Below are 25,287 nucleotides of genomic sequence, written 5' to 3' on the forward strand. Positions count from 1 at the left end.
GTTGCCAGGCCTGGGAGGATCCAATGGAGCAATGCAGGGAACCAGGCAGGCTCTGCGGAGGAGACATTCGAGGGTGACAGGACTGGCAGAGAAAGCTCTTCGGGGTGCACTGCATGGAAAGCCTTTGTCTAGAGAATCACGTGCCACGCTTTCCCCCAGTCACCACACCAGCCCGGTGAGGTAGGAGTGGCTCTTGGGAGTTGGGGAGGGTGGAGCCTGCTGGGAGGGCCTCTAGCTGATTGACAGATGCAGCTACCTACCTAGTCCACTGCCCCTCCGCTACCTGCCCCTTGTCGCTCTGTTTCCTCCATTAGTAAAAGGCGAAAGATTTATACGGTCTGAAGAGAATCCAGAGTATGTTGAGACCACTGAAGAGTCAAGGAACGTTTGCCTGTTCAAGGAGAACCATGAGTATGACAACTTTGACTTGAATGACATTGCTGAGTGCTTCACCACGTGCGGGCCGTCAGAGAACATCTCCTGTGATGTGGGGAAGTTGCAGAGGTGAGGGGAGAAGGGTCTGTTGGGAAGCCATAAGGTCATAAGCCCCCAGGGCCCTGGAACACCCTGCTCCCTTCTTCACCCTGGCGTGTTCTCGCTGACCTGGCTCCACCCAGGTAATCAGAGTCCCTACTGACTAGGGCAATGGTTCTCAACCTGTAGCTCATGAACCTTTTTGGGGGGCCAAAGGACCCTTTTCACATGGGTGGTCTAAGACCAACAGAAAACACAGATATTTACATTACAATTCGTAACAGCAGCAAAATTACAGTTATGAAGTAGCAATGAAAATAATGGTGGCAGGGGGGGTGTCACCATAACATGAGGAACTGTATTAAAGGGTCGCAGCATTGGGACGGCTGAGAACCACTGGACGACTGGATGCAGAGACAATTATCCTATCTCTGCCTTGGGAACAGTGGAGGGACAAAAAGGGGCACACATAGTGATGACTTCAGAGTATGGCCAGTCAGAAGTGTGGACAGGGAGCCAGTTTAGCACAGAAGAGGAAGTCTGCTAAGGCCTTCTCTGGGAAAGGGATTTGAGAAGCGTGGGAAAGTTTTCCAGTGGACCCACACGATGGTGGGTGATATGACTGCATAGCTCCATAGTGCTGGGGACAGCCAACAAGGCTTGAATCGTGAGAATGCAAAGACGTTCAGGGGACAGAGGTGACAGTGTCAAGATGGGACGGGTGGGGGACAGAACTGGAAATATAAACAAGGAGTCAGGTGTGAGGGACCGTTATGGGAAACAGGAACACGGCACAGTTGAAGTTAAGAAGGGTTTGGTCAGCTCTGCGTTCTAGACTGATTGCTTGGACTTCAGGGCAGGATCCAAGGATGGTGTCATAGGCGGAGGTGAGACGGGATAGGGCGTAATTCTACAGGCTCCATGGAGCTGCTCAGGAAAGATGGCCCCGGGGAGGCCAGAGATGAACTTCATAAGACCAAGGGAGCTGGTTAGATGGGGTGGGGGAAGGGAAGCCTCCAGGTGCTGTCCCGGCTGGAGCCATTGCCAAGAGTAGCTCTGTCCTCTAGGTAAAGGGACCCAAAACTCACCAGGGAATGCTACCAAAGGGCCAGCTAACAGCCAGGACTCAGGAAACGTTCGTCGAAGGGTTGAATGAAAACCTTTGCCCAAAGCTGGCTATTAAGACCCAGGTTCAGGTCGGCAGTCAGTCTTTCAGTGGCCTGAACACATTCCCAGCCCCGCCTGCCGCTACTCAGGCAGCTTCTTAGACACCTTACAACCTGAATAAACACCTTGGAGAGAGCAAGTGCCGCAGCGACTGAGTTGGTTCCCACTACATCCCTTGAGTTTGCCCTTTTATCTTCATAACACTGTCTACAGTTACTTTTCCTATCCCTGAAACAAGATACCTTGCAGGAGCAAGCTAAGGGGAAGGCTGGTTCACAGTAAAGGGTGCTGTCCATCCATGGTGGGAGAGGCTCTGTCCATGGAGGCAGAGGCTTTCAGCATGACTTGCTCATACATGTCTACGCCTTGTCAGGGAGGGGCACGGGAAGCAGAGGCCAATAGGAAGCGGGCCTCGCTTGTATTCTTCAAGGCCTGTCCCCTGTGTTCTACATCCACCATCTAGGCCCAACCTCCCAAACAGCACCGCCAGAGGAGGTCATAGTGTTCCCACGCAGGAACCTGTGGGACGTTTGACATCCAGACTAAAAAGAGCTCTGAAGTAGGTCCTGTTATCAACCCAATTCTCAGATGAGAGAACTGAGTGGGGTTCTGTGCAGTCAAAGAACTTGCCTATGATTGCACAGCAGGTAAGAGGTCAAACTGATGGAAGCTGAATATGTGACAAGCTGGACCAGTCTGCCAGTGTTCACGTGTCGTCTAGGTTACCTGTAAAATGGGATTCAGAGGATGACAGCAAAGGTTAAACACACAGCTCTACACCTGAGGGCTGGGGTTTCCGCCATCATCCACACGGCCACATTGCCGCGTTCTCAAGGCCTTGCTTCCAACCTCTCAGGCTTCCTCACAATGTCACTGATGATTGATTGCGTGAATAATTCATGGGGGAGTATTAGCAGACAGCAGGAGCTCAATAAATGTTAGTGTGCTTTATTTTAAAGGCTCTTCTGATTATAAAAATAATATATGCTGGGTGTGGTGGCCATTAATCTTAGCACTTGGGAGTCAGAGCAGGCAGAGCTTTGAGTTCAAGGCCAGCCTATTCTACATACTGAGTTCTAGGACATCCAGGGCTACACAGAGAGACACTGTCTCGGCAAACAAAAGGAACTACAAAAAGTAACACATATTCATTGAAAATCAGCTACAGAAAGGAGATGAAATTCCCCCTAACCCATGAACCAGTGATGGCTATTGTCTTCATTTGGGTGTGTTTCCTTTTTCAGCCTCTTACATGACATGTAACTTACTCCTTATTTCTTTGTGGGTGACTCAAGCTTTTAAGCATTTGTAGTTGGGTATTGTAGTGAACTTGTTTTCCCAGGCGTGGAGCTAGTGATTCGGGGGAGAGGCACAGGGTTAACTCCAGAAGAAGCTACTGAGTGGTCAGATCAAATCTCGCTCCACAAGTTGTGTCATTGCGGTTGCCCTATAGCAGTGCTAACTCTTGGTATTGTTTGCTTTTCCCTTTAGCCATCCTTACAGTTCCTAGTGTACCTCACAGAGACTGTAATGACATTTTCCTGATAACTGACACTTAACACCTTGCCTTGTTCCTCTTGAATCTTGACATCTCTGTGTGCTTGTTGGTCTATAGAGCTGTCTGGATTTTCCATAGTGATTTGGGGATCCTTTGGATATTCTGCATGTGTCTCTGTGAATACGCACACTGAGAGTATTCTTTCTCTTCACGACTTCCTGTTCACTTTCTCAGCACTGTCTTTGTTGCTAAGGTTTTTAATTTTAGTTACTATAATTGATCAGATCTTTAGGTTTGCTTTAAGTGTTATTATTGTGTGTGTGTGCATGTGCATGCATGTGCATGCACGTGTGTGTGCATGCATGCGTGTGTATATAATGTTAGGGAACTAGCATGCCACAGCATATGTGTGGAGTCAATTCCCTCCTTCCACCTCCCACATGGGTTCAGGGATTGATGACAAACATCTTTGCTCCCTTGAGCCATCTCACAAGCCCTATTGCCTTTTTTTTTATTTGCAGAGAAAATGGGTATTTAGTGAATTACAAAAGGGAAGGAGAAAGGGGAGAAGGGGGAAGAACAGAGAGAGTAAGGGGGGTGGTGGAGAAGAGAAGCCACGACAGCAGCTACCTCTTCAGGAGAGAGACAGAAAAGGAAGGCACCCCATTGCCTTTTTAAAGAATTTCTTTTCGAAACCAGGCAGATGGGACTAATGGAGCGCCTTTAATCCCAGAACTCAGGAGAAATCAGAAGGCTAAAGAGATCAAGTCTAACCTCAGATACACGATGAATTTGAGGCCAACCTGAGCTACATAAGGCCAGATCTTGTCAAAGACAAAAAGAAAAGAAACAAACAAAAATAATTTATCTACACTAAGATCACAAAAATGGCCCCCTTCTGGTTTCTTCAAAAGTTTTATTGCTTCCTTGCTCACATGTCTAAGCTCTGGTGAGAAAAGAGCCAACTGCTCGGTTCCTCGGAGCTTTCCACTTGGCTGGCAGAGACAGCAGTGTTGGGAGAAAAAGCTTGCTGCTTATTTGGGGCCTTTGAGTCTCAGGTTTGTTTCTCTTCTCTCACACACCTACCTGAGACCTCCTGATGCCTTGCTGTGGCTCCAGAGCTCTGAGCCTGTCTGAGGCAGGGCCTGATCTCACTGCTGCCATAGTCAGCGCTGAGGCAACTTTCTTCCCCTGGGTTTGTCTGTCCTGGTGACATAAAGGGAGCCAAACAGCATTTAGGAATGGCTTCCTTCCCTTAGCGTGCTCTTTTGGTTCATCCCTGCCCTGGCCAGTCAGGTGACCCATGGTGTTTTGTGTCCTGCGGTGACCTCTATTCATCAGGAACTCAAACTCACAGTAGAATGATCTTAGGAAGAACAGATGTCCTAGGACAAGAGAGGCCTCATGTTCACAATTTTATACAGGATGTCACCTTGAGGTCGTCACTGTCCTAGACTTTATACAGATGTCACCCCAAGGCTGTCACTGTCCTAGACTTTATACAGGATGTCACCTCGAGGTCGTCACTGTCCTAGACTTTATACAAGATGTCACCTCAAGGTCGTCACTGCCCTAGACTTTATACAGATGTCACCCCGAGGTCATCACTGTTCTAGACTTTATCCATGATGTCACACCAAGGTTGTCACTGTCCTAGCTGCCATTTACAGGGTGCCACAGCCATTGTTGCATGACTTTGCTTCTCCATGCATTTTTAGGAGAATAAACAACTCTTTCTGATCCCGAAGCAGAAGTCCAACGCCATGCTTCTTTAAAAATATATATGTTCTAATAATAATTATTCTTTTAATGCATAAAGTTTAGCACTAGAGAAGGTGGCTCAGCAGTTAAGAGCGCTTGCTGCTCTTGCAGGTGACCCAGGTTCAATTCCCTGCACCAGACTGCTCACAACCACCTGTAACTCCTGCAGCAGGGGGTCCAACACCCTCTTTTGGCCTCTTCCAGTGCCTGTCCCGAGTGTGGTAGAATTTGCATGACTACACACATCTGTCAACCCCACCCTCAGAAAGCTGACAAAAATTTCAGTCTCACAGAAGGCCTGTCATGCTCCCTCCAAACATGGAGGATGTTAGTAACGGTGGCAACCATGGCGGGGTGGTTAATTTTTCTTAACATTTATTTTCAGTTATTTTTAGATTTTTTTAAATTTTATGAGCATGAGTGTTTTGCCTGAATGTGTGCGTGTACACCATGAACATGCGGTGCCTGTGGAGGTCAGAAGAGGGCGTCCAATGCCTTGGAACAGGAGATACGAATGGTTGTGAGCCACCATGGGAGCCGCTGTGTATGTGTGACTTCTGTAAGAGCAATGGGTGCTTTTAGCTGCTGAGCCATCTCTTCAGTCCTTGATGGTGAGTCTTGATTGTCAACTTATTTGTGTTGAGCAACTGGATGACAGAACTACCTCTGATTGTGTCTGAACTCCTTTCAGAGATAATAGAATTGTGAGGGCTCTGAGCTAGCTCATGAATTTAAACTTGGAACAAACCGCTGGGGTGGGAGAGTGGAACTGGGAAGGTGCTGCCTAGCTGGGGCATCCTTTGAAAGGTACCTCTTGGCCCTGTCTGTCTGTTTCCCATATGCTCTGCTTCCCAGCAGCAATGAGGTGAGCAGCCTCTTCCTTACCTCACATGGTTTTCCGCCTCACCGAAACAGGGAAACAATAAAGACACTCACCTGGGGGCTGAGCCCTCTGAAGCCATAAGCCAAAATAAGTGACTCCTCCCTTAAAACCGTGTCTTTCAGGCAACACACTGACAGCAACAGCGCCCTTGTGGTCACTGTTCTATAGTCCAGTGCTTTTTCAAGTTTACCTGTTTTCACATAACACATCACTTCCCCCTTATCAACATGCCTGTGCCATGTGAGCCCTCTTGCTCTCTCTTTTCCTCCACCACACCTCCATGCTTCCTTAATAGAGTCTTTAGAGGCTGGAGAGATGGCTCAGAGGTTAAGAGCACTAGCTATTCTTCCAGAGGTCCTGAGTTCAATTCCCAGCAACCATATGGTGGTTCACAACCATCTTTAGTGAGATCTGGTGCCCTCTTCTGGCCTGCAGGCATACATGCACAGAGAACACTATACATAACAAATAAATAAAGCTTTAAAAAATATAGAGTCTTTAGCCCAGGTTGACCTCATACTCAACATATAACCAAAGATAACCTTGCCCTTCTGATCATCTTACCTCTATCTTCTATGTATTGGGATTGCAGGCATGTGCCACCACACAGGGTTGATGCTTCCGGCATGCTACAGTTTATTTTCTTTTTGTTTGTTGGTTTTTTGGTTTCTTTTTTTTTTTTTTTTTTTGAGACAGGGTTTCTCTGTAGCTTGGGAGCCTATCCTGGAACTAGCTCTTGTAGACCAGGCTGGCCTCAAACTCACAGAGATCTGCCTGCCTCTGCCTCCCAAGTGCTGGGATCAAAGGCGTGTGGCACTACCACCAGACTACATTTTATTTGCTTTTAAATTTGATTGTATTATCTTCTTTTTCAGCAGTGAGTGTATGTGTGTGTGTGGAGGGGAGGGTCAGGGTCTCTTATAGCCCAAGCTTCAAACTGACTAAGGATGATCTGGAACTCTTGATCCCTCTGCTTCCGCCTCCCAGGAGCTGGAGTCACAGGACTGGGCCACCTCAGTTTGGCATCCTGATGTGGATGCAGTGGATAACAACACACACACTGTTCACCACTAGAGTTCAGTATTAGGATATTTATACAGTGTGTGAGGCCATTGCTGCGGTCACTCTCGATGCTTGTCTGCAGCCTGCTGCTGCTCCTGCCCCACCACCATCGGTGCGGCCAGCCTCCTCCTCCTCAGGACCACCTCTGGGCATCTTGTATAAAGGGAATTCTTTCAAGTGACCCTTCCTTCCTTTAGTGCAGTGAGCCTCATCCATATTTTATGGTCTTTATTTTAGTTTGATTACCCATGCAAATATATTACATTCTGTTGTCCATTTACCAATTGATGGGCATTTGAACTGGTGCCAGTCCTTGATTGGTCTGAATATTGTTCCTATGAATATTTTAATCCAAGTCCTGAGGCCATATGTTGTCATTTGTTGGAAGATCTATGCCTGGGAACAGAATTGCTGGAATATATACTGAATATATGTTGTGCTCCATAAAAGACTGCCAAACTGTCTCCCGAAGTGATTGTGCCATTTGCTTCCTGTCAGGAGTGTAGAAGGCCCTCATGTGGTTCTGGCCACTCAACATCTTTGCATGAGCTCATTGGTCATTTAAATAGTTTCCTCTGTTAAATCTCTCTCTCTCTCTCTCTCTCTCTCTCTCTCTCTCTCTCTCTCTCTCTCCCTCCCTCCCTCCCTCCCTCCCCCCCTTCCTCCTTCTTGTTTCATTGTCAGAAATTCCAGAAGGTCACTCTCTGACAGAGAGTTGTCACCACAACGTATTGTATCTGTATGGTTCGTATAGGGTGTGAGGGTCGGGGAGATCAGTCAAGTGCTTGTTTCGATCTGTCCTCTTGGGGAAGAGGTCATCAGAACTAGCTTACCATGAAGCAGATGTCTGGATTGAACCCATTAGAAAGACTGGAGGAGGGCGTGGGGTGTGGGTGTGGAGACTGCTTCTGAACGGGAACGTTCCGCTTACATTCTAGATGATTGGGAGCTCCAGTGTTGTGTGCATCTATAATCCAAGTCTCAGGAGGTGGAGGAAGGTGGGCTGTGAACTTGAAGTCATTCTGGGACTGTCTCACAGAAGTGAGGTGGCACTAAAGGAACATAAAATAATGAGAAGTCACTGTACCCAAGAACCACTCTGGGGAAACTTCCTTAGGACAGTGAAGTGTGCTGTTTTGCAAAGCTGAGGAAGGTCTCTAAGTATATAAGGTAGGAACGTATAGAAACATATATTTAATTAACTATTTACCACTTTTTGTGGCAACAAAAATGTCAATTCTTCTACAATTTCTTATTTTATTTGGTACCAATGAAAGCCAACCCTTCCCTGACTATTAAAGGTAAATCAAAGCAGGATAATATACTCTGCTCCATGGATTCCACAGCCTCATCTCTATGATTCTGGTCCAATGGTTTTCTTATGCTATCTCCATCCAATGATATTTGCATATTTTTGCATGATTTACTTTTATATTCTGCAATCTATTCTCTGTTATCTCTATAGGGTCCTTTCTCTTTGATAACTATGGCTATTCAAAAACGATGACAAAGATTGGGGTATAGCTTAGAGCACTTGTCTAGCATGCCTGAGATCTCATGTTTCATCCCTACACACACACACACACACAGAGAGAGAGAGAGAGAGAGAGAGAGAGAGAGAGAGAGAGAGAGAGAGAGAGAGAGGAGAGAGAAGAGAGAGAGGTAAGAGAAGGGGAAGAGAGAGAAGAGAGAAGGGGGAATAGAAAGAAGAGAGGAGGAGAGGAGAGGAGAGGAGAGGAGAGGGGAAAGAGGGAGAATTGCCTTTTGTCTCCATGGCCTCAGTCTGGGTGTATCTTCCTCTAGCCTCTTGCCTCCTATCACTACCTCAGCCCTACCTGTTCAGGGTTTCTTGGAAAGGGGAATAGTGAATAGAGGACTGGAGAGAGGTCAGTAAGGTGTGGTGTACAAGCATGAAGACTCGAGTTCTGATCTCCAGGACTACATTTTTAAGAAGTGGGTGGGGGAAGTGCTAGAGAAGTGGCTTAACAGGTTAAAGCTCTTGACACACAAGCTGGACAACCTGACATCAATTCCCAGGACCCACAGAGTAGAATGAGAGAACCAATCCCTGCAAGTTGTCCTCTGACCTCCAGATGCAAAGTGTGGCATGCAGTGTCACTCACATAATAAACAAATAAAGGTAATTTTAGAAGATTTTAACCAGGCAGTGGTGGTGATGCGTGCCTTTAATCTCAGCACTCAGGAGGCAGAAACAGGTGGATCTCTGTGAGTTCTAGGCCAGCCTGGTCTATGAGAGCTAGTTCCAGGACAGCTAAGGCTGTTACACAGAGAAACTTTGTCTCTAAAAACCAAAAAAGAAAGAAAGGAAAGAAAGGAAGGAAGAAAGAAAGAAAGAAAAAAGAAAGAAAGAAAAGAAAGAAAAGAAAGAAAGAAAGAAAGAAAGAAAGAAAGAAAGAAAGAAAGAAAGAAAGAAAGAAAGAAAGAAAAGAAAAGAAAGAAAGAGGCTTGTGATCCCAGCACTAGGAAGACAATAAGAAGGCAACAATTTGGGCCCAGGCTAGGGAAAGAGACCCAAGCACAGAGAAGGTTCTAAATTTCAGCACCACGGAGAGTGACACCAGCCCTTTTCTACAGAATGAGAGACAGCAGCCTTTGTGTTGTCTCTACTACCCTCTGCTCCCAGGCAGTCAAGTCCCATGTGGCCCAGTTTTCTCTCTCTCTTTCCCTCTCTTCCTTTCTTCCTTCCTTCCCTCCATTCCTTTCCTCCCTCCCTCCTTTCTTTCTGTTTCTTCCTTTCCTTCTTTCTTTCTAGTTTGAAGTCTATTTTGTTAGATATTAGGATAGCTACACCAGCTTGTTTCTTAGGTCCATTTGATTTTTTAAAAAAATCCCATCCCTTTACTCTGAGGTGATGTCTGTCTTTGAGGTTGAGTTGTGCTTCAGGTATACAGCAGAAGAATGGATTCTCTTTCCATATCCAATCTGTTAGCCTGTGCCTTTTTATAGGTGATTGCCAGGGATTGCTAGCTCCTGTTATTTTAGTTTTTGTTGTTGGTGATGTTATTGTGTGTTTTTTCCCCTTCTTTTGGATTTCCTGCTGTGAGATCATCTATTACCTGTGTTTTTGTGGATGTAGCCACTTCCTTGGGTTGGAGTTTTCCTTATAGTACTTTGTATAGGGCTGGGTTTGTGGCTAGTTATTGGTTAAATCTGGTTCTGTCATGGAATATCTTGTTTTGTCCATTTATGGTGATTGAAAGTTTTGTTGGGTATAGTAGTCTGGGCTGGCATTCATGGTCTCTTAATGTCTGAGTAATGATTGACCAGGACTTTCTGGCTTTCATTGTTTCCATTGAGAAGTCAGAGGTAATTCTTACAGGTTTGCCTTTATATGTTACTTGGCCTCTTTCTTTTGCAACTTTTAATATTCTTTCTTTATTCTGTATTTTTAGTGTTTTGATTATTATGTGGTGAGGGGACTTTTTTTGATCCAGTCTATTTGATGTTCGGTAAGCTTTTTGTATCTTTTTGTATCTTCATATGCATATATGCTTTCTTTAGGTTGGGAGCGTTTGTATCTTCATATGCATATATGCTTTCTTTAGGTTGGGAGCGTTTTCTTCTATGATTTTGTTGAATATATTTTCTGTGCTTATGAGTTGAACTTCTTTTCCTTCTTCTATCCCTACTATTCTTAGGTTTCGTCCTTACATGGTATCCCATATTTCCTGAATATTTTGTGTTAAGCTTTTGTTAGATTTAATGTTTTCTTTGACAGATGAGTCTATTTCCTCTATTGTATCTTCAGCGCTTGAGATTCTCTCTCCCATCTCTTGTATTCTGCTGTTTATGCTTGCATTTGTGGTTTCTGATCATTTTCTCATAAATTCCATTTCTATCATTCCCTCCATTTGTATTTTCTTTATTGTCTCTATTTCAGTTTTCATGTCTTGAATAGTTTTCTTCATCTATCTGATTGCTTTTTCTTGGTTTTCTTTAAGGGATTTGTTGATTTCTTCCAATTTTTGCTTGTCTTTTCCTCCATTTCTTTGAGGGAATTTTTTATTTCCTCATTAATGGCCTCAAATATTCTCCTAAAGTTATTTTTTTAGGTCATTTGCTTCTGCTTCATTTATATTTAGTTGTTCAAGTCTTGCTGTTGTAGGTCCACTAGTTTTTATTGGTGTCATATTGCTCTTTGTGGTATTGAGTGTGTTCTTACCTTGTCTACCCATCTTTTTCTCTGAATGGTATAGCTGAAGCTGTGTCTCTGGTTGTCAATCCTCCAGGTGCCAGTGGATCCAAGGCTCAGATGGTTGCTCCTCATGGTGCAATCAGAGCCACAGTTTCAGTCACCCCAGAGGTCACTCAGTGTTTCTGGAGGTCACTCAGCACTCCCAGGGGTTGCTCTGCAATACCGGTGGTCATTCGTGCCTGCTCCCACAGAGGTTGCTTGCTTGGGGTTGCCACTGAGGTTACTGCCTTGGGCCTGCTCTAGCAGAGGTCGCTGGCTCAGGCCTGCTCTGGTGGAAGTCACTGGTGTGGACCTGCTTTGGTGGAGAGGTCACTGATTCATGCCCAGTCCCACAGAGGTCTCTGGTTTGGGCCTGCTCCTTTAGTGGTGACTTCCTTGGACCTGCTCCTATGGAGGTCGTTTCCTGGGGCCTGTTCTGGCTGAGGTAGCTGACTTAGGCCTGCTCTGGCAGAGGTTGCTGGTTCAGACCTGTTCCCACAAATGTCCCTGGCTCAGGCCTGCTCCCTCAGAGGTCCCTGACTTGCACGTGCCCCACAGAGGTCTCTGACTTGGGCCTGTTCCCTCAGCGGTTGTTCCCTTGTACCTCCTCCTATGGAAGTTACTGTCTCAGGCCTGCTGGACGGGGGTTGTTGGCTTGAGCCTGCTCCTGTGGCCTTCTTTCTTTCTTTTTTGGTTTTTCCAGATAGGGTTTCTCTGTGTAGTACTGACTGTCCTACAATTTGTTCTGTAGACCAGGCTGGCCTTGAACTCAGATATCTGCTTCCCTCTGCCTCCCAAGTGCATGGATTAAAGGAGTGTATTATGCCACTTTTTTTTTTACACACATACATTTATTTAAGCCAGGTATCATGGCACATGACTTTAATTCCAGCACTTGAGAGGCAGTGGCAAGTGTATCTATGAATTTAAGGCCAGCTTGGTCTTATAAGGCTACATGAGACCTGTTTTTAAAAACCCCAAAATATATTTATTATTGTGTTTTATGGTGTGGGTAGGGGCACACATGTCACTGCACATGTGTGGAGGTCAGACAACAAGTCTGTCCAGTCAGTTCCTCCTTCCTGCCTTTATGTGGGTTCCAGGAGTCAAACTCAGGTCGTCAGACTTGCTCAGCATGTGCCTTTGTCTTCTGAGGCCTCTTGCTGGCCTGTGGCTCAGTATTCAAAAGCTGAATTTTTAGTATACCATTAGCCCTCAATAAATGTGCCCAAAGAGATGTTTTCACATAAGATATGCATAGCCAAAAGTGTATGAGAAGACATTCAACCTCACTGGGTCACTAAAAAGATGCAAATCAAAGCCACCACCTCATTATGGCCGTAAGTGTGGCTACAGGTGAAAGCAATACAAAGTAAACCGTTGTGTTGTCAAGGCTAGGGAGCTGCTGGAGCCTTCATACGCCGCAGGTGTGGACGGGAAATGGTGCAGCTGCTGGGGAAAACCATCTGGTAGCTGTTCAGGAAGCGAAACGGAGAATTAGAATATGACCTAACCATTCTACTCCCGTGTATGTGCCCAAAAGAGTTTAAAATAAGTTTTCTGTGAGCACTCGTGAGTTGGCACAGCAGCCCTGTTCACAGCAGCTGGAAGGTGGGAGCTCTAATTTGCTTTCTGTTGCTGTGATCAACACCACAGCCCAAAGCAGCTTATGGGAGGAAAGGGTTTATTTGGCCATCATCATGGAGGGGAGTCAGAGGCAGGAACTGAAGCAGAGAATTTGGAAGGAGGCTCCTTACTGGCTCACTCCCCATGACTCATTCAGCTTGCTTTCTTATGCAATCCAGGATCACCCATCCAGGGTTGAGCCACCCACAGTGGACTGGGCACACATCAATCATTAATCAAGAAAATGCCCCATAGACAAGCCCGCAGGACAATATGATGGACTCAATCTCTCGGTCCCTCTTCCCAGGTGTCTCTAATTTGTGCCAAGTTGACAAAACCTGTCTAGCACAGTGGGAAATATTCAAGTGCCCTTCATGGGTGGGTGCACAAAGCCGTGTGTCCATCAGAGGTACAAAGATCCATACGCCCATCAATGGTGGTATCCAAAGATCCATATTGCATTTTGAAAGACAAACATCTTTCAAAAGATCTCTAGCTAGACTTCTTCAGGATCAATTTCCAAGCCATTCCTCTTCCTCACATTAACAGTCCAGGGTCTCTGAGATTCTGGGCTAACTATCACCCCAAGAGCCTGATGAGTCGGTGGCTCAGCCTACAAGCTCCTCCTTCCCTCGTCCCTTGCCCCTTGCAGATACTGGCTGAACTATGAGTCTTACCTGCTGGAGAATTCCAAGGAGACTGTGGACAAGCCTTTTGTTAAGGCCTTGATTCAGAACGTCAGCACAGACATCTCAGAAGACCTGCTCTTCTCTCTGACGCCCTCCAAGGTGAAGAGCTTCCTGGTGGCTGGCTCAGGCCTCTGTGGTATCCATCAAAGCTTACCCCTCCTGAGCCAGGGTGCAGGGAGATTCCTGAACTGGCCCCCCTTCTCAGCCCTTGATGTCCTCAGAAAGTCTCCTTTCTCCCAGAGGCCTTGCGTGCTCATCTGGAAGATGAATCTCTGGCACCTCCAAGCCTAAAGTGCCCACTAACCTCTCTACCAGAGCACACATCTGAAGTCAGAGTAAGGGCACACTTGGCCTCAGAGCAACTGAACGGGAGGGAAGGCTGTAGATTTACACTGTCTCAGTGTAAATTTCCTCTGTCCTTAGCCATGGCCATTGTGGGTACACTACTTTTCTGACCCTCCATTTTCTTACCTATAAATAGTGAGAATATTGCCCACTTTCAAGAGATCAGAAGCCAGGCAGAATGATGCATACTCATTCTCCTGGTACTCAGGAGGCAGAGGCAGGAGGATTGCTCCTGAGTTCTGGGCAAACACAGGCTATCCAGATGGCCTCTGTCTCAAAAACAACAGAACAAAAACATTGGAAAGAGCATCTGACTTAATATCCAAGGAATTCTTGGTCCAGCAAGGGCTCAGCAAGTCCTCAGTCTTCCCTCAGGGATGAAGTTGAGGGCAGAGGTCCGGGCATCTTGCTGAGTTGCTCATCACCCAACATCCTCAGCCATTTATGATGCTGTGCCCTCTGGGTAGGGTATGCACTGACCCAAGGTATCACCCACATGTCCTTTTGACAAGATCTGGACTAGGAAAGTGAAACTGGGGCTTCAACCCCAATTCTTCCCATGAGCATGGACCCTTCTGAAGCAGGGAACTGGCAGGTGCAGGCTGAGGCTCCAGGGTACCCAGGAGGCCAGAGACTAGACAAAGCATGACCGGTGATTTCTGGGGAGGTTTGTTCTAACATTCTAACTATGCTCGGTTCCTATAACACTTCACTGTTGGGCAGGAAGGACTTCATGTTCAAGGTGAATACAAGTCTCTTGCACACCAGGGAAAACTTCTTTCCAGGATGTCCCCCACTGGCCCTCCCCACACTTAAAAGCAGAGCACGGTTGCACCAACACAGTCACGCTCAGCTGGTCTCTGGGATGGGGAAGCTGGGCCCCACTGTTGATGCCTGTCCAAGGGCCTAGTCCACGAGAAGCAGAGCCTCCACCCCAGAACTAAAAGTCCTCAGATGCTGCCCCTTCTCCCGACATGCTGCAGTTTCTCTCCCAACGGGGATAGTAGCACCACCTGAGTGGGGGCTGGAATCCTCCAGGTAATGGAGGGGCTTCTGGGTCCGTGGTTACAGATCCCAAAGCAGGTGATGCAGGGTGAGGTCCAGCCCACTGACAGAGTCCGACTTCCCAAGAGCCTGTTTGGAGCCCTCCTGCCTGGCAACAGGTCTGCCATCCGGTTGGCCATAACTGTTCTGGACATTGGTGCGGGGAATGTCTTCAAGGTAAGAGGCCTGCCAGGAGCTCAGGAAGCTGCAGTTAAATACTCAGTGGGCCAGAGTCCCTGGGATGTTTCTCTAAGGCAGCCAGGTCATCTAAGAGCCATTTCTACAGTCTGTGGACTGAAGATGATTCTGATATCCTGACATCAGTAGCTGTTGGCTGTGTAGGAAGTCCAAGTGGGCTCATGCATGCGCGTGTGTCCTTGCACATGCATAAACACACTTTGTATTCCCGAGAACATATAATCAGGTGTGCTCAGATATGACTCTGTCCACACGGGCAAACATGCTCTCCCTGGACAACGCATGCCAGACGGCACTCCTGAGGCATGCACCCATCCGCTTAAACTTAGCCTCAAGCTCTTTCGGTTCAGAGATGTCAGGGGTTGGCTTTCAGCAAGGTGATAGGGAGCCTAGATCCCAGTTCAGCCTAGCTTAGCATGTTATAGGGGGCAGCAGGAATATGGCTGCCTATGCCCCTGGGTCGCCGGATCCCTGCTCCCCTAGTTTCAGGCTTTGACTCCAAGTGAGGGGGTGACCTAGAGTTCTCTAGCTAGGGCAGGTAAGGTCAGCCCCTCCTACAGCCTAGCCTCCTGCTATTGCCTCCCAGGGCCCCAAGCTCCTCCAGGACAACGGCAGCAGCGTGTTGAACAACCGCATGGTGGGCCTGAGTGTGGGCCAGACACACGCTACTGGGCTATCGGAGCCAGTGGAGATCACCTTCTCCCACCAGCGTCAGCCACCTGTGAGTCTTCTGCCCAGGCCTGGCAGTTCCCGGAGGGCACACAGCACCTGAACTCTGAGAAGCCATGCATGGGCCTTGCGCCCTTTACCTAGAAGAAACCATCAGGGTCGTGCAGAGTTATGCCCAAAGACATCTGTGTGCCCTGCCCATGTGAACATACATGCCCCATAGTGTTCCATCTCCGTGTTCATAAATGTGTGTGCGTGCTTCCATACTCAGCAGGCAATGGTCCTGAAGGTGTGTGTGCACAGACAGGCAAACCCTCTTATGTGTGCCGTGTTTACTGTATCTCCCACACGCACAGCAACTGTCCAGGGAGCACAGATTCCCAGGCATGCAATCTCCCCGTGTAGCCTACAGAGGTCTTCCTCTTAAGGCACATGTAGGCCCCGGGAGCACCCTGTCTCCTCCCTGCCTCCCACTCCTTCCTTTCCTGACTTGTACTCTCTGGTTTCAGAATATGATCCTCACTTGTGTATTCTGGAATGTGGTTAAAGGTAGGTCTGGAAGACTTCTCTAGAATGAGAAAAAAAGGAAGCTACATGCTCCCATAGGGCTGAAGGTGAGGGTAGAGGCGGGTCCTCCCTTCCCTCTTCTTCTTCCCCCACCCCCGCCCTTACTTTCCTGTGGCCCCCAGGAGACTGGGATTCCCAAGGCTGCTCCACGGAGCTCGGGGATGAGAGGACTGTCTGCCGCTGCGACCACTTGACCTTCTTCGCCTTGCTGCTGGTAACAGCCCATGCCCTCCTGATCTCAGAGGTCCAGCCTCTGTCCTGGGAGAGGCTTCCTGGCAGGCTGGGGTTTGGGAGATGTGCGGACCTGGCCTCTCAGTGATGTGATGTGGACTTGGGGTCATCTACAGAGGCCGATCTTGGACCTGGCCACAGCACAGACTCTCACTCGCATCTCCCAAGCAGGCTGTGGAGTCTCCATGATCTTCCTGGCCTTCACCATTGTTTTCTATGTTGCCCTCAGGTGAGCGGCCCCACCCCCTTTTTCTCATGCCCTCAGGGATGTACAGGAAAGGGATAAAGTATCTTTGTCCTGTGGCCTCACCTGGTGGTCCTCTCTGGTCCTGAGTCTGCTAGTTGACAAGGTGGGACTAGCATTTGAAATTGGAAGTAGGAGAAATTCAGCTCAGATGGGCGAACACAGGGCAAGATTGATTCATGGAACTGGAAAACTCACCTCCTGTGGCCCAAGCAGGGCTAGAACTAGGGGCTCCACCCGAGGCCGCAGGGGTTGGCCCTACCTTCCACAGCTTTTCTCTCTCCTTTGTCAGGATGCTAATTTCAGCCTTTTCCTCAAGAACGGCTCCTTAGATATTCAAGCAAAGATGAAGCGCCAAAATTGAGGTCTTTAAAAGCAAACATTTTGAAATAATTATAGACTAACTGGAAACTGCAAAAATAGCACAGACAGTCTGTGGCTCCTTCCCGGAACTTCCCCAAGTATGCCATATGTAACTGTAGAGTATCATCAAAGCCAGGAAGCTGTCAGTGGCAGAATATGGTTAAGTAGTCTCAAGACCCCTTCAGTTCCACTGCTTTAGACATCATCAATATGTGCATGCATGCATGTGTGTGCATACATGCAGGGATGCATGCATGTGTGTGCATACATGCAGGGAAGCATGCATGTGTGTGCATGCAAGTGCATGCATATATGTGCATGTGAGTACATGCATGTGTGTTTGTGTGCCCACATCCACACTGGAATGGGGATACAATCTGCCTCAATGAAACTACTTGGCCCCTGTCAGAGTATTCAAAGTTGCAGCAGAAGGCTGAGCACTTCTGTAGGCACAGAACTCTGGGGGTCACACTTCTATGTGTATGCATCTTTACCTCATGAATATCTAGTTGTTTTAGGGTCTGACTTTGATCACAGGCCGATGACCCAGGCCACAATGGTCACAGGGTAGAATGTACAGGCCGGCCAAGCCATTTGACTACTCTTGAATTAAAATGGCAAGAGATTAACCACCACCTTCCTAGTTCCTCGTGGCTGAAGGTGGGAAAGAGTACCCCTTCAGGGACATGCAAGTTTCTCCAGCAAGGAACAGGCATGGGACAGGACACAAGGGACAGATGGCCCTGCCACCTGGCTCTTCTGAGTCAGACTGTAGCAAAGACACCCCATACCTGCTGACATGGAGGAACCTGTGAGATAAGCCTCTGTCCCAACCTTCCCTAACCTCAGCTCCTGGAGCCCAAGCTCACTGGAACCCACTGGGAGCATTTTTTGACCTTCCATCTTTCCAGTCCAGGGACCCTCTGTCTTTCTCATGTGCCTCTGTCACCGAGTAGCCCTGGGCTTCAGCCCTTGTGTGCCGCACCCACGCCATCCCTCCCCTTTCCCACCCCTCCAAGCACTGGCCTAGAACACAGTCCCTAGCCTGTTCCCATTCTCAATGAGCTGAGTGTACCTCACCAGCTAACCATGCTGCTGGATCCTTGAGCAGAGCCTGGAGCGCTAGAGGAAACGGTTGCCGGCTCCCAACACCGGAGCCTAGCAGCTTAGGTAGACATGCCTCTTATCTCCACTCCAGAAAACTGTAGGCTCTGACTCTCGAGTGGGAGCCCTCCTGGTCTTTATCTGCTAGGAATTCAGAGTGGCAAGAAGCCCCACAGAGAAGCAGGGCACACTGGCTGGGTAGAGACTCTGGGACCCTGAGCAAGTCTCTGGCTTTCCCCCAGCCCTGTTCACTGCTACATTCTAGGCCTCACCAGTTTGCCCACATCTGCTCGCCCAACTCACATACCCAGAGCTTCCTGCCCCCCTGTGCAGGGCCCTGAGGCCCAGCATGGGTGGATCCCCTATGGCGAGGTAGCAGAGAATTTCACTGCTACTGGGAAATACCTGCATGGTCAAGCCTGGGAGACACGAGAAAACAAACTCCGTCGTTGTTGCAAGTTCCATGGCTTAGCCAAGCAATGTGTCAGAAGGTGAGGCCGGCAGGACCCAGCGCCCGCACAACCCAGAGAGCCAAGAAAGGCCTTGTGGATTTGAACCTGAGTGCTCGCACAGAGGAGTCCCCTCTGTATGCTATGAATATGTTTTATTACCATTGGTTATTAAAGAAGTTGTTTTTCAGCCAATGGCTTAGTAGATTAAAGCCAGGTGGAAACCTGAACAGAGATGAAGAGAGAGAGAGAGAGAGAGAGAGAGAGAGAGAGAGAGAGAGAGAGAGAGAGAGAAAAGAGAAAGTTGGCTGAGTTGAGGAGACACCATCTAGCTGGTGAAGGAGACAGACACCCAGAACCTTACCAGTAAACCATGAGCCTCATGGTAAAATACAAAATAATAGGAATGGGTTAATTTAAGATATAAGAGTTAGTTAGTAAGAAGCCTGAGCCATTGGCCAAACTGTTGTAATTAATATAGTTTTTGTGTGATTATTTGGGTCTGGGCGGCTGGGAGACAAACAAGCGGTCTAAGCCTACAACTAACCACTGGTAAAGATGGAAAGTGAATGGTCAGTCAGGAGCTGGCCATGAGGGTCATAGCAGCTACCTATGGAACTGTGGCCGGGAGATAGACCAATCTGGGTACCCCAGGTAAGCTGTGGTTCCTTGGGGCTGCTCCCTGGCCCTTCTCTCCCAGGCTCTCTCTGCAGAGGTTCAAATCTGAAGATGCCCCTAAGATCCACATGGCTCTAAGCAGCAGCCTATTTCTCTTGAATCTTACCTTCTTGATCAGTGTGGGGAGCGGCTCTCAAGGCCCCCCATCTTCCTGCGGGGTCCAAGCTGCCATCTTCCACTACTTCCTACTGTGTGTCTTCACCTGGATGGGCCTGGAGGCCTTCCACCTCTACCTGCTGGCCATTAGGGTCTTCAATACCTACTTTGGACACTACTTTCTGAAGCTGAGCCTGCTGGGATGGGGTAAGCACAGGCTGGAGGGGTAGGAGTCAGGTTAGAGGGCTAAGGAGGTAGAACCCATGGAAGCCCAAAGCTTGCGGGATGGATGGCTGCAGGGCTTTGGGACAAGCTCACCCAAGGGAGCACTGGTGATGCCCACCTCCTCCCCTTGCCCCAGGCCTGCCTGCTCTTGTGGTCATTGGTGTTGGGAGTAGCAACAGTTACGGTGTTTACACTATCCGTGACCAGGAGAACCGCACCTCACTGGAACTGTGAGTGGGGCTGTGGGGGACAGAGGGTGTGGAGGTCTTTGGTTTCCTGAGAGGGAGAGAGTGAGGGGAGGGGGCCTTAGGAGGAGAACGACATGCTAAGGATGTTCAGATCCAGCTGACTTGTGACACAGGAGGCAAGTGGAAGTCTGGAGTCAGAAAGCGAAATAAGGGACGCAGTCCAAGAAAGATGGGGCAGTAGTGGAGGGGGCATCTCCTGTCACTAAAGATCAGCCAGGGAAGCTTCCTGGGGCTCAATGGACAGGGGCTTCCTACTCAGCCCCAGCGGCTGTCCTCCTCCTCCTCTTCCTTCAGGTGCTGGTTCCAGAAAGAACCTGCTCTTTATGCCACCGTCCACGGCTACTTTCTTGTCAGCTTCCTCTTTGGAGCTGTGGTGCTGGCTCTGGTGGCCTGGAAGATCTTCACCCTGTCCAGTGTCACAGCAGGCAAAGAACAGGGGCAGACCTGGAGGTCGGTCTTCACTGTTCTGGGCCTCTCGAGCCTGGTGGGCATGACCTGGGGGCTGGCTGTGCTCACGCCCCTGGGGTTGTCCACCATCTACATCTTCGCCCTCTTCAACTCGCTGCAAGGTGAGGCTGTCTCGTCGGCACCAGGGGTACCTGGGGGTCAGGGAGGGCACTTTCCAGGACACAGGATCCCACAGAAACCAGCTCAAGTCAAAGGTGCTAATTTTAGATATGCAAGACTCCTGTGGGATTCACGGCAGCAAGAGTGCCTGGTGTCACCGGGGCCAGGATCAGGAAAAGCCACATAAATCAAAGCAGATATTCCCACCTTCTGTTCTGGAGCTGAGTGTTGTCTCCTACCTAGGCTCTGTGGCAACTCGGTCTCTCTCTGCTTTCCAAAATGACTGCCTAACATAACTCTTTCAAGCCTCTGAATTAGGTGACCACCGCTAGTCCTAACCAGTCTTATCTAGGAAGGCAGGGTCACGTGATTCTACGGGACATAGAATTCTAAAGAAGTTTTTAAATGTATTTAATTTTTTTAAAATTACTACAACAAAATGCCCAACAAAAGCAGCTTGCTAAAGGCCTCCCCTTGGCTCATGTCTCACGAGTGCAGACCCTGTGATGGGGAAGGCGTGATGCATCTGCTCACATCATACCTGTGTCAGGACACGGGAGAGAGACAGTGCTGGCACTTACTCTCTCTTTCTAATTATTAGAATTGTATTGGTTTATTTATTTGTGTATGAATGCATGCACATGCGGCAGTCAGAGGGCAACCTGTGGAAGTTGGTCCTCTCCTTCCACCATGTGGACCCAGGTATTGAGTCCCTGCCGTTGAGTTTTCTGGCAAGCACCTTTACCGCTGACCCGCGTCACCAGACCTCTTTGAGATTTCTTCCAGGTCCTTGGAACAGTGCTCCCTACTGTTAGGGTGGGTCTTCCCACCTGGATCAACTTGATACCACAGACACTCTCACGTTAGGTCCTAGCTTTAAGTTTGATGCATGTATGTATGTGCAGTATGGGCAAAGAAAGGGACCATGGGAAGGAAAAAGGTTTAAAGGAAGAGGGTGAGGAGAAGGAAGTGGAATACGTAGAGCATGAGAGTAGATAGGGACTGCTGGGGTGAAAGGTACAAGCTGGGAGACAGAGGTGGAGAGAGAGAGCACCCAAAACAAATTATGTATGAAAAAGCCATGGTGAGTACCCGGAGAGGTGGTTCAGTGGCTGAGAGCATTGGCTGCTCTTCCAGAGAACCCAGGTTTGGTTCCCAGCAGCCACATGGCAGCTCACAACCTCTGTAACTCCAGTTCCAGGGAAGCAAGTGCCTTCTGGCACCAGGCACACTTACATGCAGGCAAAAACACTCATATGTATATCATAAGATAAAAAAAACAAATCTTTTTTTTTTTTTGCTTTTTCGAGACATGGTTTTTCTGTGGTTTTGGACCCTGTCCTGGAACTAGCTCTTGTAGACCAGGCTGGTCTTGAACTCACAGAGATCTGCCTGCCTCTGCCTCCCAAGTGCTGGGATTAAAGGTGTGCGCCACCACCGCCCGGCACAAATATTTTTCTTAAAGAAAAGAAAATGTTACAGTAAAATCTATTTCTTTGTATGTTAACTAAAACGATAAATAAAAAATGGGCTGGAGAGATGGGTCAGTGGGTGAGAGCATTTGCTGCTATCATAGAGAACCCAGGTTCAGTTCCCAGTGCCCCATGGGAGGTCACAACCATCTGCAATTTCAGTTCCAGTGAATCCAGTACCTATAGCTTCCCCAGATACCTGGTCCACATACATACATGTAGGTAAAACCCTCATATATATAAAAAGTAAATCTTTAAAAAACAATATACAGACACACACACACAATTGCTTTAGGACTATCTGAGATAGTCTCCAGATAAATAATCATTAGTTCATATTTGGACTATCCCAGAGGTTTGGAATTGGGGAGAGAGGCATCTTGAACTAAGAGATGACATCATTCTTTTTTGCTTGTTTGCTTTATTTTGTTTTTGAGACAGGGTTTCTCTGTGTAATGACTCTGGCTGACCTAGAACTTTCTTTGTAGACCAGGTTGACCTCAAATTTACAGAGATCCGCCTGCCTCTGCCTCCTGAGTGCTGAGATTAAAGGTGTGCACCATCACTACCGCCTGGCTAATCTCACTATTCTTGCACGGGCTACACTAATATTGAAGCCTGCGTGTCTCACTCTGATGAGTCTATGTTATTTGGTTTTCCCACCTTCCTCCACGTACAACAGACAGAGCCCTTGGTACCATTTAGTGTCTCAATATGGTTACTGTTATGTGGTGTTTTCATTATGAATTCCCTTCATACACAGTGGTACTTCCCAGTCAATTCTGTACTTCCTCTAGTATTTATACGCTACTACGCCTTCCCTTCTCACAGCACGGTGGGGCAGTGGCGTTGGTTTATATAGCTGGAAATGCCTCTGTTTTGCTCTTCCTTTGCTGTGGTAGGTGTGTGTGGAGATTATCTCAAGGCCGGTGTTTGTGGTCTCTAAGGTTTTATTTGGTTCTCTTTCAGGAATAGATTCCATTTTACCTAATTCTTTCGTTGAGTGCCTGACTTTAGAGTGGAGCCCCTGCTTTGTTGCAGCCTGTCCCAGGCTCACCGAAACCCTCTCTTTACCACAGGCGTCTTCATCTTCTGCTGGTTCATCATCCTCTACTTCCCGAGGCAGAGCACCACAGCCCCCTCCTCCGGCACTGCCCGCCTTGGCCAGGCCCACTCCATGTCACAGGAGTAGGTGACTGAAGTGTACTCTCACCTCCAGCTAGGTTGCGTGACCTCAGACAGCTAGCTCCCCCTACTTCCTTCTGGGTTCCGTTGCCTTCTCTATACAGGGTGTCTGAGGAGGAAGAGAACGGAGACCACGCTGAACCATATGACTTCGAAGCTCCCATTCAGAGGGCTGGAGATAGATTGATGGCTTGAGGAGGACACTGGTTCAGCTCCCAGCACCCGCACGCTGGCTCACAACTGTCTGGAACTATAGTTCCAGGAGCTCTGATACCTCTTCGGGTCTCCAAGGGCACCAGGCATGAAGGTGCTGTATACACATATGTGTTGGCAAAACACTCATACACGTGAAATAGATATTAAAAAACATTTTGAAAAGCTCCCATTCTGATGTGTTCATGGGTCCAAAAAGCTGCAAAAGCAGATTTGCAGGAGAGTCCCTATTAGCCTGAGACCAACCACTCTGGCAGAGTGTCATCTTTACCCCTGCTGCCATGGAGACGGATCTCTACATCTAAGCAGCTGTTTTCAGCCATGGACCACCTCTCATCTCACTGAGAGCCTGGGCCAAAGAGAGGAAACTTGGTGAACTGCCTGTCTGTCCATCTTCCCCAGCCCCCCGGGACATTCACAGGCCATTGTTCCGTATGTGCCAGGGGAGCAGAGGGCTGGAGGTTTCTTTGGGGGCTTTGATGATCTTCTACCTACTCTACCCTCATCTTTGCTTCCTAGACAGAGCTCATCCTAACTGCAATGACTGCACCATTGAGGGCTGAGGTCCTTCTAAGTGCTCAGGACACTTTCAGAGAATGCCCCTCAGAGGGTGAGCTTCCAGGAACACCTGCACTCACTCCACTTGACTGCCAGGTGGGAGGTCTGAATCTGACCTGCTGCCTGCTGTCATTGTTGGGGCACAAGTTGAGGTCCAGAACTGGAGCCACGCCTGCTCCATCCACGTTAGTGCATGTGGCCAAGGTGGGGAAGGGAGAAGAGGCCACCCTTTCCACAATGTCCAACTCCTATAAGCAGGGACCTAGACAGCCTTGTCCACTGCTTCCACCCAGCCTGAGCAGCAGGCCTTCCCACGTTAAGCCAATAATTGTCACACATATGTTAATAAACGAATACTCGTTGGCTGAGCAAATGGATGTATGTGTTTGCACAAAGCTGACAGATTCCCGGAGAAGGGGATGCTTCAGGCAAGACTCAGGTTAAGCATGTGGCTTTCGGTGGCTCGGCCTTCATTTCTCAACCACAGCTTTCTTCTATAGCTTCAGAGGCCTTGAAAGAGAAATGGGCCAGCACTGCCACCTGCAGGCTGAGGAGGTCCCTTATCCTCGATTTTGTGGAAGAAAGGAATTTCTGTAGAGCCAGCGTGAAGCATGTAGTTAAAGAGAGAGCGTGTGTGTGTGTGTGTGTGTGTGTGTGTGTGAGAGAGAGAGAGAGAGAGAGAGAGAGAGAGAGAGAGAGAGAGAGAGAGAGAGAGAGAGAGAGATTTAAATGTAGATTTAAACAGGGGAGCTCGAAGAGGCTCAGGAAAGGGATAGGTCACAGCTGAACGTGTGAGTGTGGCTTCTCAAGAGAGCCTCTAGCTTCAGGTCCTGACAACTGCCGTTGATACATGTGTGATCTGAGTGGCTCTCAATTGACAGCTCAAGCAGTTGGTGAGTAATTTCTTTTCTTCTCCCTTTCGGATAAATGAGATTATACAGTTTCTCCGGCGATGCCTTGCAAGACCGTTATCTGGTCAGGTAAAACCGTGGGTCTCAGGCTGCACAGGGGGTTAAGACGTACCTGTTACTGCAAATAGGGTTCCTAGAAAGCTGCCCATTTCTCGTTGGGAAAGGGAAGCTGTCATACACTATAGGACTGGAGCATAGTTCATTGCTAGGCTGACATTCTTTGAAATCCCTCTGCGAAGAGAAACCACTGTGCTGTGTGGGCCGCCAGCCGTCACAGCAAACGTTCATCATGCTGGGACGTTTGACTCTCAGCTGTCAAGAGTCTTCAATCAGACTCCAGCGTGAGGGGCTCCTTTCTCTCCTGTATCTCCTTAATTCCCCCTCTTTCTCCGGCCTCCATGAGAAGCAAAAAGCAGCCGAAATAATAGAGAGAGCCAGATCTGGTAGGTTACCCCAATAATCTCAGCCCTCAGGAGGCAACGGTGGTATCATCCTAAATTCAAGGCTAGCTTAGGATACATAGTGAGACTTTGCCTCAAAAAACAAAGAAAATAATAATAGAGAT

The 25,287-nt window shown here is 48.3% G+C and overlaps 1 protein-coding gene across 1 annotated transcript; it reads left to right on the top strand.

Annotated features, from left to right (window-relative positions):
* Nucleotides 1-367: 367 nt before the first annotated feature.
* On the top strand, nt 368-23,593 carry Adgrg3 (adhesion G protein-coupled receptor G3). Its single transcript, XM_075977917.1, has 11 exons — nt 368-504; nt 13,319-13,454; nt 14,772-14,921; nt 15,529-15,663; nt 16,121-16,160; nt 16,301-16,392; nt 16,526-16,638; nt 19,270-19,550; nt 19,705-19,798; nt 20,111-20,385; nt 22,935-23,593. The coding sequence occupies exons 3-11, from the start codon at nt 14,787-14,789 to the stop codon at nt 23,045-23,047; spliced, it is 1,278 nt and encodes a 425-aa protein (XP_075834032.1). The 5' UTR covers nt 368-504; nt 13,319-13,454; nt 14,772-14,786; the 3' UTR covers nt 23,048-23,593.
* Nucleotides 23,594-25,287: the final 1,694 nt, after the last annotated feature.

This window comes from Microtus pennsylvanicus, chromosome 6 (genome assembly GCF_037038515.1).
Source record: "Microtus pennsylvanicus isolate mMicPen1 chromosome 6, mMicPen1.hap1, whole genome shotgun sequence".
NCBI lineage: Eukaryota > Metazoa > Chordata > Mammalia > Rodentia > Cricetidae > Microtus > Microtus pennsylvanicus.

Excerpts from the sequence above, each read along its gene's own strand:
- Adgrg3 (XM_075977917.1), top strand. The coding sequence starts at position 14,787 with ATGCAGGGTGAGGTCCAGCCCACTGACAGAGTCCGACTTCCCAAGAGC. Across the intron at positions 15,664-16,120 it reads CCCACCAGCGTCAGCCACCT|AATATGATCCTCACTTGTGT; the intron begins GTGAGTCTTCTG and ends CTCTGGTTTCAG. Across the intron at positions 19,799-20,110 it reads AACCGCACCTCACTGGAACT|GTGCTGGTTCCAGAAAGAAC; the intron begins GTGAGTGGGGCT and ends CTCTTCCTTCAG.